The sequence below is a fragment of the Chrysochloris asiatica genome, unplaced genomic scaffold (assembly GCF_000296735.1).
Source record: "Chrysochloris asiatica unplaced genomic scaffold, ChrAsi1.0 scaffold00026, whole genome shotgun sequence".
NCBI classification, from domain to species: Eukaryota; Metazoa; Chordata; class Mammalia; order Afrosoricida; family Chrysochloridae; genus Chrysochloris; species Chrysochloris asiatica.
In genome coordinates, this window is record NW_006408544.1 from 6,731,842 (window position 1) to 6,745,871 (window position 14,030).

Genomic DNA, 14,030 nt, shown 5'->3' on the forward strand with positions numbered 1-14,030 from the left:
GCTTCCAAGGAGCAGCTGATGAGCTTGAACCACTGACCTTGCAGTTCAAATGACTTTGCAATCTGACGCATTAGCCCACAGCACTACACCATGATAGAAACTGTTAAATGAGAACCAAATTTACTATGTAAATTTTATCCAAAATTATATATATACATGTTGTTAAGTGCCGTCGAGTCGGTTCCGACCCATAGTGACCCTGTACAGGGTTTCCGAGGGTGTAAATCTTTAAGGGAATAGAAAGCCTCATCTTTCTCCCACGGAGCGGCTGGTAGTTTCGAACCGCTGACCTTAATGTTCTCAGCCCGATTCGTAACCACTACGCTACCAGAGCTCCATATATATATATGTGTGTGTGCATGTTGTTGCTATGTGCCATTGAGTTGATTTTGACTAATAGCAACCCTATATAAAGTTTCTGAGGCTGTAAATCTTTGCATAGCAGAAAGCCTCAGCTTTCTCCTGCAGAGTGGCTGGAGAAACCATGTAGTTCACAGTGCAGTGCTTATCCTACAGAGCCACCACACTCCCACATATAAGTGTGTGTTTGTGTGTGTTCAAAGAACAAAACAAAACATTTTACACAGTCATTTAACCATTTTAACTAAGTTTTTCTTCCTTTTCTGAGTTTTGTGGTACAGTGTCATTTTTTCACCTAAATTGTACATCTTTTCTCCAATACAATTAAAAAGAAAGTTTGAAAGTTGAAAAATATTAACGTTGCCTCTGAAAATCTTCAGATGACTTTTTTCTTGACTCACTAGAGTTTATATTTCAGTGAAATACCTTTATGTGTTAACTAGTGGGCATGCTGAATAATCACTGCAAAATTAAAATATGATAACCGAGAAATGCTGTATCAAAACATGACATTTGGCTCCTAGTAGAGAAGCTTGACTTTTATCAATCTGTATCTGTTACTCTTGGGAAAAGTCAATTCAACCACGAAAGCCTCTGTCCTATCCTTGAATTGCCACATAATTTGTGTAAAAGGGTACCTGCATAATTTATCTCTCCTTGTTTTAGCATTTAAATATATGTAGTAATACAAGATATCACACAGAAAAAGCTATTACATTCTGACACTGTTAAGAGTACAAGAAAAACAAGTAACCCACTCTTAAAAAATGATTCTTTCATAGAATTAACATCTCTAATGCTTCCAGTGTGGCACTGTGGGTGAATGTGCTAGATTGAAAAGTCAGTTTGAACTGCAAGGTCAGCAATTCAAGCTCACCAGTCACTCCTAGGAAACCCTATCAAGGGTTGCTATGGGTCGGAACCAACTCAAAAGCACTTAACAACAACAACAACAACAGCAATGCTTATAAAAGGAGCTCTGATAGCATAGTGGTTATGAGCTAGGCTGCTAACCTCAAGGTCAGCAGTTTGAAACTACCAGCTGTTCTGTGAGAGAAAGAGGCTTTCTGCTCCTGTTAAAATTTACAGCCTTGGAAACCCTATGTAGGATTGCTATGAGTTGGAACCAACTCCACAGCACACCACTACTAATGCTGTTCTTGTTCAGTGCTGTTGAATGTATAGCAACTCATAGTGACCCTATATGGGGTTTCAGAGGAACAGTTGATGGGTTTGAATCGTTGACCTTGTGGTTAGCTGTCCAGTACTTATCCTACAGCACAACACCAGGAGTCCATTTAATCAGAGTAAGATCATTTATATATAATGTCTCAGTGCATGACAAGAGTTATAGCTACATATCTTAAGATCAGGTCTAAAATCTGTTTTTTTAAATAAATTTATATAATTCTTAAAATATAAAGATAAAATTATTTTAATAGTACTGTGAAAGTATTTTCATTAAAAAAATGTTTAAACTCTAAAGTTATTCAAAGCTATATGGGCAGACACACACGCTGATGAGTGTGGAAGGGAGAATAGGACTGTATCCAAAGGTGTTCCAAAAATTTCATGGAAGAATGGAATTAAAAGAGAACGTAATTTTTGAAGCCCCCTGATATAGGTTTGACAGAGGATATTCCCACAAGCATTTGTAAACCACAAAGTTGGCAGTTTAAACCCACCAGTCGCTCCTTAGAAACCCTATGGTGGTGGTAGTGGTTATGTGCCATGGAGTCGGTTCCGATTAATAGCGACCCCTGTACAGGGTTTCCGAGACTATAAATCTTTACAGGAGCAGAAAGCCTCATTTTTCTCCCGTGGAAAAGCTGGTAGTTTCGAACCGCTAACCTTGAGGTTTGCAGTCCGATTCGTAACAACTACGCTACCAGCGCTCCTTTTAGAAACTCTATACAGGGTTTCTATGCAATGGAAGAGACTTGACGGCACGTAACAACACTAAAGTAGATCAATTTACCTATGCTATGAATATATCCATAAAAGTGGTAAAGCATACAGGGACAAAGTTATGAAAACTTCTTCGATATAACTAAATACCTCAAGGAAATGTGTCTCTAGGCATGGGGGCTCAAAACCATAGTCTTGGGGGGACAATAAGATCAATTGGCATAATATAGTCCACAAAGATAATGCCATATATCCTACTTTGGTGAGTAGTGACTGGGGTCTTGAAAGCTCATGAGCTGCCATCTAAGTGCAACCACTGGTCTCTCCCCATCTGGAACAAAGAATAATGAAGACAAGAGAAGACACATGGAAATAATTAGTCCAAAGGACTAACCATGTGAATCTGAGCATCCACAACTGAGAGACCAGCACTACATAGTGCCTGATTACCACTACCAATAGCTCTGAAAGGGATTACATTAGAAGGTCTGGGTAGAGTAAGAAAAAAATATTGAACAAAATTCAAAATCATAAAAATGACCAGACTTATGGTAGGATAGACTAGAGGACCCCTCCCCCAGCCCCCATATTATGGCTGCTGGTCTCCTTCAGGTCTGGAACTGAACTAACTCCCTTATCCCACCACCACCCCCAGCTTAATTTTCAGCCAAAGAATAGATAGGTCTATAAAGGGAACAATAACACTAGGGAGGTATGCACTCAAAACAATCAACCATTTGAGATCACAGGGCAGCATTTACCCAAGGACAATGCTCAGGATAGTTAGGAAAGAAGGAGGAATGGAAATAGAAAACAGAAGGAAGTGGAATAAGTAATATTTCACGTTGAGAATTGCAATCAATAAGATGGAACAAAATATATATCAACTGTTGAATGGAAAAACTGATTTGCTATGTAAACCTTCACCCAATTCACAGTGAAAAAAATAAGTAAATAAGGATAATTCAAAGATTACTAGAAGCTATATATCAATATAAAATTCATTTTATAATAAGAGAACTTACAGGATTTATTAAGTTTTGCTTTTATAGCATATGCATTTTCCTCAAATGTTAGGGTTTGATGAATTTTTCAGCTTGGAAAAGGAAATCTCTTAGTGAAATAATTAGCATTACAAACAGTAGCAGTGGTATGCTAGCTCTGTCCATAATTTTATCCACAACACTAATATCCCTTAGTATTAATCTCAAGAAAGGTTATGTAAGAACTTGATTATAACAATGGGTAGACATACTGAAAAATTCTATGGAATTGTTGTTAAGTGCTCTCGAGTTGGTTCCAATTAATTCATAGAGACAAAGAGTTTCTGAGGAGCAGTTAGTAGGTTTGAACCACTGACCTTGAGTTTTAAACGAACCTTGTGGTACAGTGCTATCCTACAGCTCCACACCAGGACTCCATGGCGGTATAGAATAAACACTAGACTGCTAACAGCTAACTGAAAGGTCTGTGGTTCAACCCCACCAGCTGCTCCTCAGGTCACTATAAGTTGGAACCAACTCGTTGGCACTTAACAATATTAACAAAACACAAAAGTCACAATTTACCTATAATAGCTATTTAATAAATGACTTAAAGAATTAAAAAAAAATGAACACTCAAATTTCAAACAAAAAGTTATTGGATCATTAACTAATTTCATAGCAAAAAAAAATGTTACCTTCTATATACTTTAAAAGCCTCTGAGGTGGTAGTAAAGGGAATCGAATTGGGTCTAGCACTTCTACCACATGTTTTCTTCTCTTTCCCAGATCTTTCAGAATCCACTGCATTGCAGCTAAGAAGACCTGGTATTCATCTTCAATGCTAAGCTCTTCACTTCGCAAAATTTTGACCAGCTGATCTTTTGTAAGTGCCAGGAACTCTTCCCCGCTATGAACCTCCAAGAAATGGACATGAATATAGTTTTCTGTGAATTCCAAAAGATCATGGCAGGCAATTTGCTCAGAAAACTGAAAGATCCCAATGCAGTTCAGTGGATCAATTTGTCCTTTCAGAAATTCACAGCAAAGATTAACAACTTCAGTCAACTGCAGCATGTCTGCTGCAACAATCAACTCCTGGACGTTATTCACACCTATATTTACTATACCTAGGGAAGTAGGGAAACAAAATAGCCATTAAAATAAAAACAAATATTTGAGTTAGTATATTCAAAAGCTTTATACCTGGTTCTATAAATAGCTTAATGTTTGCTTTAAAAAAAAAAAAAAAAGGCAACAAAGGTTTGTGGCATGAACACCAAGCTTAATGGTAATTATATTTAACATTTATGAAACTTACAATGAACCAGACACAGTATTAATTGCTTTATACACTCACTCAACCCTCACTACAAACCCTTCCTTATTGAGGAAGAACCTCAACAAGATGGACTGACACAGTGGCTGCAACATAACAATTTTGAGGATGGTGCAGTGGTCCTTAATACTGTCATATCCCAGTGCCTGGCTCAAACAAACTATTCAATAATTATTTGTTGAAAGAATGAATGCTTGACTAAAGTTAAATTATATGGTTTGTATCACACAGTTAATTAGTGACAGAGCTAAATCTCAAACCCAGATCATTTCATTCCAAGTGTGAAACCTAAGTGAGAAATATACATTAAGACCTATGGTTAATAATGAAAATATGTTGTTATTGGGTGCCATCAAGTTGATTCCTACTCAAAGTGACCCTGTGTAACAGAATAGAACTCCCCCACAGAATTTATCTTCCAAATAGAAAAGTTATTTTTTTGGAAGAAAAATAATCTTTACAGAAGCAGATTGCCAGGTTTTTCTCTAGAAGTGCCGCTGAATGGGTTGGAACTACCACTCTTTCCATAAGTAGCCTAGCATGTAACTGTTATAGCACTGTTGTTGTTGTTGTTGTTAAGTATCGTGGAATCGGTTCCAACTCATACTGACCCTGTACAGGGTTTCCGAGGCTGTAAAACTTTAAGGGAGCAGAAAGCCTCATCTTTCTCCCGCGGAACAGTTGGTAGTTTCGAACTGCTGATCTTACGATTAGCAGCTGGAGTTGTAACCACTACGCTACCAGAGCTCCTTGTTTGGTGGTTCAAGCTCACCAGCTGCTCCTAGAAAACCCCATACAGGGTCATTATGGGTCAGAACCGACTGAACAGCACAAGTATTGTTAAGTTTCCTAGGAGCAGCTGGTGAGCTTGAACCACCAACCTTGTGGTTCAAAACAACTTTGTAGTCCAACACATTAACCCACAACACCACACTAAGACTCCAAAGAGAGATAAATAGAATAACAGGTTTTACTTCCTCCCACCCCTACATAAAGTAAATGCTATTTACAATGAAAATCAAACAACATAGTTTTAAAGAACTAATTGTGTTAAAGATGGCAAAGTTCCCTGATCAATGAATACCCAGTATTCTTTCTCCTTTCAAACAGAACCTTGATTTTGTTGAGTGGCAATTGTGCTCTGCTAAAGACTACATTTCTCAGCCTTTCTGGAAGATAGAAGTGAACTTTAGACTAAGTTTGGGCAACAGTGATATTACAGTAGTTGTTGAGTGAAGCTATCAGAAAAACTTTAAAAAAAAAAAAGGATAGACTCAGCTGGCTGGCCCTTTTCCCTTTTCTCATTCCACTGGCTAGAACTCGGTAATCTTAAATACAGAGCTATAAGTTACAGATCAGAGAGTAAATGTTGGAAGAACATTGGGACACTAAATGGTGTAAATAATTAATATTAAAAGGCAAAGGTTTTAGCTCACCCAGAATCACCTCAAAAGCAAACTGGCAATCTATTTCCGATAAATCAGTCATTGAAAACCCTATGGTGCACAGTTCTATTCTGACACATGAGGGGTTAACAAGAGTTATCAACTTGATGGGAACTGATTAATGACATGTGAAGCCACCATATAAGCCCTGGAATGCCTATTGTAGGTTCATTTTTGTGGAAAAATAAATGCTAGCCAAATGCTGGCTGGTATGTTACACCAAGTTTAACCTTAAATGTTTATTCTCTTCCATGCTCTTTTCTTCAAGATATGCTCAGTAGCTTTTATTTCTCTAGATTTTACCGCCTTGTATTTCTTTGATGGAAGTTCTCATTATCCATAATGTGGTGGTGATGTCATGAACATTCTCTTTCATTAAATATCTATTGTTACTATCAGACAACAGAGGCAGAATAGAAAAGTTGAGGTATTTTTTCTATTTTAATGTAGTTCCACACTTCATGAATTCATCTGTATTAATTTATATTTGCAAATAAGAGAATCAGGGACAGTTATAAAGCAGTTTAATCAGCTCAACAAATCATGGTGAAAAATCAGGTCAAGAACTCCTCAGTATTAGTTTATACATAAGCCAATATAAAGAGCTGCATTGCTTTTGGTAAGTAAAAGACAATTCTTTTAATAAGCCTCAAATTAAGAATGATCAATTTTCTGAAATTTTCCAAAAAGGAAAAGAAATCACCTTTCATTATTTTCCAAGTTTAAATATCACTTACTTAAAATACAAAGAGCTCTGGTAGCATAGTGAGTTACAAGTCGGGCTGCTAACCAAAAGATCAGCAGCTCATATCTACCAGCCCCTCACTGAGCGAAAGATAAGACTTTCTGCTTCCACAAAGATTTACAGCCTTGGAAACCCTACACACTGTTGTTACGAATCAGAACCAGCTCCACAGCATATAACCACCACCACTACCACTTAAAAAAACAATATTTTATAAGTCCATATAATGATCTCCCAAAAAGAGAGCAGAGTATATTCTCAAAACTAGACCAGGTAGTCTTTGTTTTACAATATTTTTTCTATGTTGTTGTTAAGTGCTGTCAAGTCGTTTCTGACTCATAGTGATCCTGTATAGGGTTTCTGAGGAGCAGCTGGTGGGTTTAAACAGCTGATCTGGAAGTTTGCAGTCCATTGTTTATTCTACAGTGCCACACCAGGACTATATTCATTGTAGAAAAAAAATCTAATGCAGAAAAATATAAAAATGAAATCACACATATTTCCATACATAGTTATACATAGTATTTACACATTAGTGTATTTATTTCAAATCTTTTCTTTCTATACATATCTATACTATATATGTTGTTGCTGTTGTTAAATACAGTCCAGTTGGTTCTGATGCATTAGGGACCCTGTATAAGATTTCCAAGGAATGGCTGTGGTTGGTGGTGGTAGTTATGTGCTGTGGAGTCGGTTCTGACTTATAGCAACCCTGCATAGGATGTTCTGAGGCTGTAAATCTTTACGGGAGCACAAAGCCTCATCTTTCTCCTGCTAGTTTCGAACTGCTGACCCTGAAGTTAGCAGCCCAACTCATAACCACTATCCTACCAGAGCTCCTTAAAGGAACAGCTAGTGGGTTTGAACTGCTGATCTTGCAGTTAGCATTCCAGTGCTTAGCCTACAGTGCCACATCAGGACTCCATATAGTATATGTTGTTGTTGTTAAATGCCATCTAGATGTTTCCAACTCAGAGCAAACCTGTACAGGGTTTCCAAGGAGCAGCTGGCAGCTTTGAACCCTGTGGTTTGCAGTCCAGAGCCACATCAGGAGGTCCATATTGTATATATAAAACTTATAATTTACATACAGTTCTTATGTACACTATCTAATGCCATTAAAACTCTTCAGAAATATATAAGCACTAGACTGCTAATCGTGAGGTTGGTGTTTCAAACCCATCAGCCACTCCTTTAAAACCCTACACAGGGTCACTATGAGTCAGATCCGACTTGACAGCATTAACAACATTATAAACATTTTTCATGCGATACTATATATACTTTAAACCATTTATAAGATCTAAATAATATCTCATTAAATATATTTTTACCATGATCTACTATGGAAACAATTATTGTATTCAAATATATATCATACACACATATATTACATACTATTATAAATAATGTTACAATAAGCATTGTGATACATTTTACTCACATCTCTAATTAATTGTTTAAGATTCCTAATAAAGAACACTGGGTTGAAAGATAACTTTTCAAAGGCTTATCCAAATTACATATAAATTGTTGCTATTGTTACTGTTAGTTACCATGGATTCAACTCATGGTGACCAATGAACAGAAGAAAGAAATGCTGCCCAGTCCTTTGCCATCCCCATGATTGGTTGTAGATCGACTGTTGTGATCCATAGGGTTTTCAATGGCTGATTTTTGGAAGCAGATCACCAGGCCTTTCTTCCTAGTCTGTCTTAGTCTGGAAGTTTCACTGAGACCTGTTCAGCATCATAGTCACATTCAAGCTTCCACTGAGGGACAGGTGGTGGTTGTGCATGAGGTACACTGGCTAGGAAACAAATTGGGTCTCCCACATGGAAGGTGAGAATTCTACCACTGAACCACCACTGCCCCCTTCCCTATGAATTAGATCAATTTATATTAACACAGCAGTGCAGGAGTGACTGCATCATTCTTAACTCAAAGCAACAGGCTCACTTAACATACCTGTGTAAATGAAATCTAAAAGTACACGAAAGATTCTAGCTTCAATTCCTAGAATCTGTACAACATCTTTTGAGGACTCTTTCATTCCGCCAGTAAACAAAGCTGCAAAGTAGGGACTACTAGCAGCCAAAACCAGCCGATGAACTTTAAAAGTTTCCTTCCCAACTTGTAGCTGTACATCACAGAAATGCTGTCCATTCCTCATTTTATTTATCTGGGCCATGATGAATTGGGCATGTTTATCGGATGTAAAAGGACTATCACCAGCCTTGGAACAGTCCTCATTAGCCATGATGATGATATATTAATTAAAAGAACTGTTGCCCATAATCTGCCACACCCTGAAAAAGAAAATACAAAGAGATCAAGCAACATAGTTTTGTATTAATATGTCTTCCATTCATACACTTTTGAAACATTTCCTATTATCAAAGGAGTTTACTATCTACTTAGAGACATTAAACACTCTAATTGTTGTTGTTAGGTGCCGTCGAGTCAATTCTGACCCATAGCGACCATGTATAGGGTTTCCAAGGAGCAGCTGGTGAGCTTGAACCACCAACCTTAAACTTCAAATGACTTTGCAGTCTGATGCATTAGCCCAAAGCGCCACAACAGGACTCTATATAAACACCTAACATGTTTCAAAATAAGGACTAAACTGTAGGATGCTAGTTCTAATATGGTTTTAGAGAAGGGAATTGCTGTTGTTATGTACCTTCGAGTCAGTTCCGATCTGTAGCCACCCTGTATAGGGTTTCTAAGGTGCGACTAGTGAGCTTGAACCACCAAGTTTTAGGTTCAAACTGATTTTGCCGTCTAGCGCATTAATCCAGAGTGCCACACCAGGACTCCAAGAGAAGAGAATGGTGGTGGTGTGCTGTGGAGTCGGTTCCGACTCATAGTGACCCTGTATAGGGCTTCCAAGGCTGTAAATCTTTACGGGAGCAGAAAACCTCATCTTTCTCCCATGGACCGGCTGGTAGTTTCAAACTGCTGACCTTGAGGTTAGCAGCTCGACTCGTAATCACTACCCTACCAGAGCTCCTTAAGAGAAGAGAATGTTTTTGTTGTTAAGTGCCTTCAGTTGATTCTGACCCACAGTTACCCTACATAGGGTTTCCAAGGAGCAGTTGGTGAACTTGAACCGCTGACTTTGCAGTTCAAACCGCTTTGCAGTCTGGCACATTAACCCACAGCATCACACCAGGGGACACCAAGAGAAGAGAATAGTGAGGGCTAAATAACTGGGGGAAACCCTCACAGAATAAATGGGACCTGACTGGGTACTGAAAGAGCAACAGTATTACAGTACAAGGAGAGGACATACGCCCTTTTGGGTACAGTAAAGAATATACGAAAAGATATATAGATAGAAAAAAGGTTTTGTAAGTTGTAATAAAGAAGTATACATCATGGACAGAATAAACTTTACATTACATGAAATAATCCAGTCACAAAAGGACAATTCATATAAAAATGATTCCATTTATAAGAAATGCAATACCCAGAATAGGCAATACACAGAAATAGAATAGATTAATTACCAGGGGTTTGTGGGGAGGGAATTATGGCTTAATGGATACAGTTTCAGTTTGGGACAATGAAAAAGTTTTAGAAATTAACAGTGATGAGGGTTTAAAAAAAACAAACATGTTTGCAAAAAAAATTGTGATCAGTCTAAAACTAAAACCAAATGCCCTGCCATCAAGTCAATTCAGTGACCCTGTATAAGGTTTTTTAAGCTGTAAATCTTTACAGAAGCAGAAAGCCTCATCACCCTCCCATGGATCAGCTGGTGGGCTTGAACTGCCAACCTTGTGGTTAGCAGTCCAGTGCTTATCCTACAGGGCCATCAGGGTTTCTTGTTGTCTGTCTGCTTAAAATCTTTCAGTGATTTCCATTAGCAACAAAACCCTTCGAATTTCACCCCTAGCTACCTATCTAGTTCCATCTCAACACTTTGAACTTAAGACTCCAGCAAAACCTAAACATTTGCAGTTCTCTAAAAGTTCTTCTTTTATCCCACCCTTCCTCACCTTTTCCATCTGGATCTTCAATGTAATTTAAGACTGTTCAAATATAACTTCCTTTAGGAATCCTTTCTTGTCATTCTGAGTTTGGTGCTCATCCTAACTTTATCTATAGTACAATCCACACATCACACTACCTGGTCTGGTGGTGGTGGTAGTATGCCGTAGAGTCGGTTCCTACTCATAGAGACCCTGTATGGGGTTTCCAAGGCTGTAAATCTCTATGGGAGCAGAAAGTCTCATCTTTCTTCCATGGAACCACTGGTAGTTTCAAAATGCTGACCTTGAAGTTAGCAGCCCAACTCGTAACCACTCAGACACTCTATAACCCCACCCACTGCACTAACACACACACATACTCTAAACTCCTTGAAAGATAGTGTCTTAAGGGCAGGGACTATTTTTCCTACCTGTAGCTCCAGTACCTACCAAACATTAGGTCTTTAAAAACTTGTAAAATGAGTAAATTACAGTAATAGCTTGTTGTTGTTGTTGTTAAGTGTTGTCGAGTCAATTCCCACCCATAGCGACCCTGTATAGGGTTTCCAAGGAGTGACTGATGAGCTTGAACTACCGACCTTGTAGTTCAAACGGCTTTGCAGTCTAGCGCATTAACCCACAGCGCCTCACCAATTTTTTTAAAGCTCTGTTAGTTTTTCCATATATTATGTAATTCTCATAATAATTAAGAGTTATGAAGAGAAGATGGCATAAGTGAGAGAAAAAGAACTGAAGTTTCCCCAGAGTTACAATGTTATTGTAACAGCAGTCTCATTATTTGAATCCAGGTCATTTTACTTTAAATCAAAGATTCCCTGCCCCCCCCCCCATATCACACTGCATAAGAATTCTTAAGCAAGGGTATAGAAAAAGGGCTTTGAAATCCAAGCACAGAAATGTAGAACATTACAAGTTCACAAGTGTTTGAAGTCCTAAAAAATAGTCTTAAACTTCAACAGTGAGAATGAAAAGTCCAAATACAAGTTATCCTTTGAATAAAGAAGCCATGATATTTGTTAACAGATAAGATATGAGGATGAAGCATGGGGGCTGGGAGATCTCAGATAACTAAGGTTTTATAGTTTAGAGTAAGGACAACAGATAATAAGACTGACAGAAATGTTGATATTAGAAATCCCAAGTCAAATTTATCAAAGTTGAAAGAACTAAGCTGATTATCATGACTATCTAGGAATTAACCTGAGAAATCTGATTCTAGATAGCTGTTAAAACTTCACATCAGTATCTGCAGTATGTCAACAGATCATATTTAACTAGCACATTAAAGTAAAATTTATTTGTTTCTACATAGACATTTGACCTGCAGGTATTAAACAGGACATTGGCTGCCAGGCTTTTTTCTACTTTAGATTTCTCCATATCAGCAGATTTTGGACCCCAGTGATGACTGTTTACATAAGTCCTGGTATGGCGCTGTAGGATAAGCACTGGACTGCTAACTGCAAGGTCAGTGTGTGGGAGTGGGGGTGGGGGTGGGGGTGTTAAATCCATCTGTTACTTCACAGAAACTGTATACAGTGTCGCTAAGTCGGAACGAACTTGACAGCACTTAACAATAACATCTGTTTCCAATTTCAAGGCATCAAGCACAGCCACTGGACTAAGATAAATTAGTGCCTCCAATTGCAAGCGTTTAAAGAGCTCTGGGAACCGACTCGATGGCACTTAACAACAACAACAACAACAAAGAGCTCTGGTAGCATTATGGTTGCTAGTCTGTCTGCGAACCTCAAGATCAGCAGTTTGAAATTACAGCTGTTTCACTGGTGAAAGATGAGGCTTTCTGCTCCTGTAAAGATTTACTGCCTCGGAAACCCTATACAGGGTCACTGTGGGTCGGAATAGACTCCACAGCACACCATCATCAAAGTGTTTACTGAATATTCACACTAGTAGCAGACACAATCAGGAGAAATCTAGTATGCTAAGATCCTCCTGGAAACCTGGTGTGGCGCTGTGAGTTAATGCGCCAGACTGCAAAGCCGTTTGAACTGCATGGTTGGCAGTTCAAGCTCACCAGCTGGTCCTTGGAAGCCCTATACAGGGTCGCTATGTGTCGGAACCGACTCGACGGCACTTCACAACAACAACAAGATCCCCTTAGTAGCTGCTGATACTATATTCCCCACTGGAGTCCATCGTTTTACCAGACTCACATTTCCAAAGGGAAAGAAAACAACTCTGGGGTTCTAGATGTAAGGGGTCTGCCTCAAGGGACCCAAAGTTCAAGGCAGATTATTAGGAAATGGTGGAGATGCCCAAAGTAGAAAAAAAAGGACCTGTTTGGTGGCTGTGAACACAGAACCCACAGCGTCTGGAAGATGTCTGAAAGAATCCCAGATGCATGTCAAAAGAACAAAGAAGGCTCTTTGCACTTGAGCTGGAGACTAGAGCTGAAGCGCAAGCCCTAAACTGCTGCGACATCCCTGCGCTACCGATATGGCGGGGCTGGAAACTCTGACAATGAGTGGACGACACAGGCTCGTGGCTCGGATTCCAGATTCCCCAGTCTGTGTGTGGGGGGGGCGGGGGCGGGGGAGAAGAGAAGCAGATCTTCACCAGGAGAAGCTCCAGTGAAGGCGAAAAAATATTCCGCTGTCAGTGGAAGAAGGCCTGACGTGGAAGGAAAAAAGGCGGGGAGGAAACAGGATCCAGAGGTACCCCTCACTTCTCTCGTTAGAGCTCTTGAAAGCCTGAAAGAGTCAAAAAGCAAGTTCCCAACCCCGTCATAGACGCGCCCAACACGCAGGCCCTTCTTACCCACCGCTTCCCTTTCCCGCCGGCGCCAGCTCAGGCTCTGCGCGTGCAGTAGAGACCAGCAGGCGCTAAGGGGGCGGGGAAATGGGTCCGGAGGTGACTGGGAGATGCGATCTTCAGATGGAAGGCTAAAGATGAAGCTGGCCCTGTAAACAGAGCCTTCGCCCTCAAGCTCCTCTGGCTGCGGCCTTCTCTTACGCGTGCGCAGTGTTCTTCCGGTAGCGCGTAGCGGTGCCTGCTGGCGAATCTTGGTGAGACAGTTCTGTAGCTTAGGGCTTTTAGTTGCTTCCCCTCTGCAAGCCCATGCTCCTGTGTACTTTGTTGTTGTTGTTAAGTGCCCTCGAATCGGCTCCGACTCATAACGACCCTGTATAGGGTTTTCTGGCGTCCTGATGTGTGCTGTGGGATAAAGTATTGGACTGCAAGGTCGGCTGTTCAAACTCACCAGCCGCTCCTTGGAAACCCTAT

General features: G+C 39.6%; 1 protein-coding gene across 1 annotated transcript in view; it reads right to left on the minus strand.

Moving 5' to 3' along the window:
• Positions 1-13,615, minus strand: part of IPP (intracisternal A particle-promoted polypeptide) — a 50,609-nt gene extending 36,994 nt beyond the window's left edge. The window contains exons 1-3 of the mRNA XM_006839708.1: positions 13,566-13,615; positions 8,752-9,092; positions 3,950-4,381 (exon numbers count right to left, since the gene is read on the minus strand). Coding sequence (XP_006839771.1) covers positions 3,950-4,381; positions 8,752-9,043 — 724 coding nt within the window. The 5' untranslated portion in view covers positions 9,044-9,092; positions 13,566-13,615. The remainder of the gene's footprint in view (positions 1-3,949; positions 4,382-8,751; positions 9,093-13,565) is intronic.
• Positions 13,616-14,030: the final 415 nt, after the last annotated feature.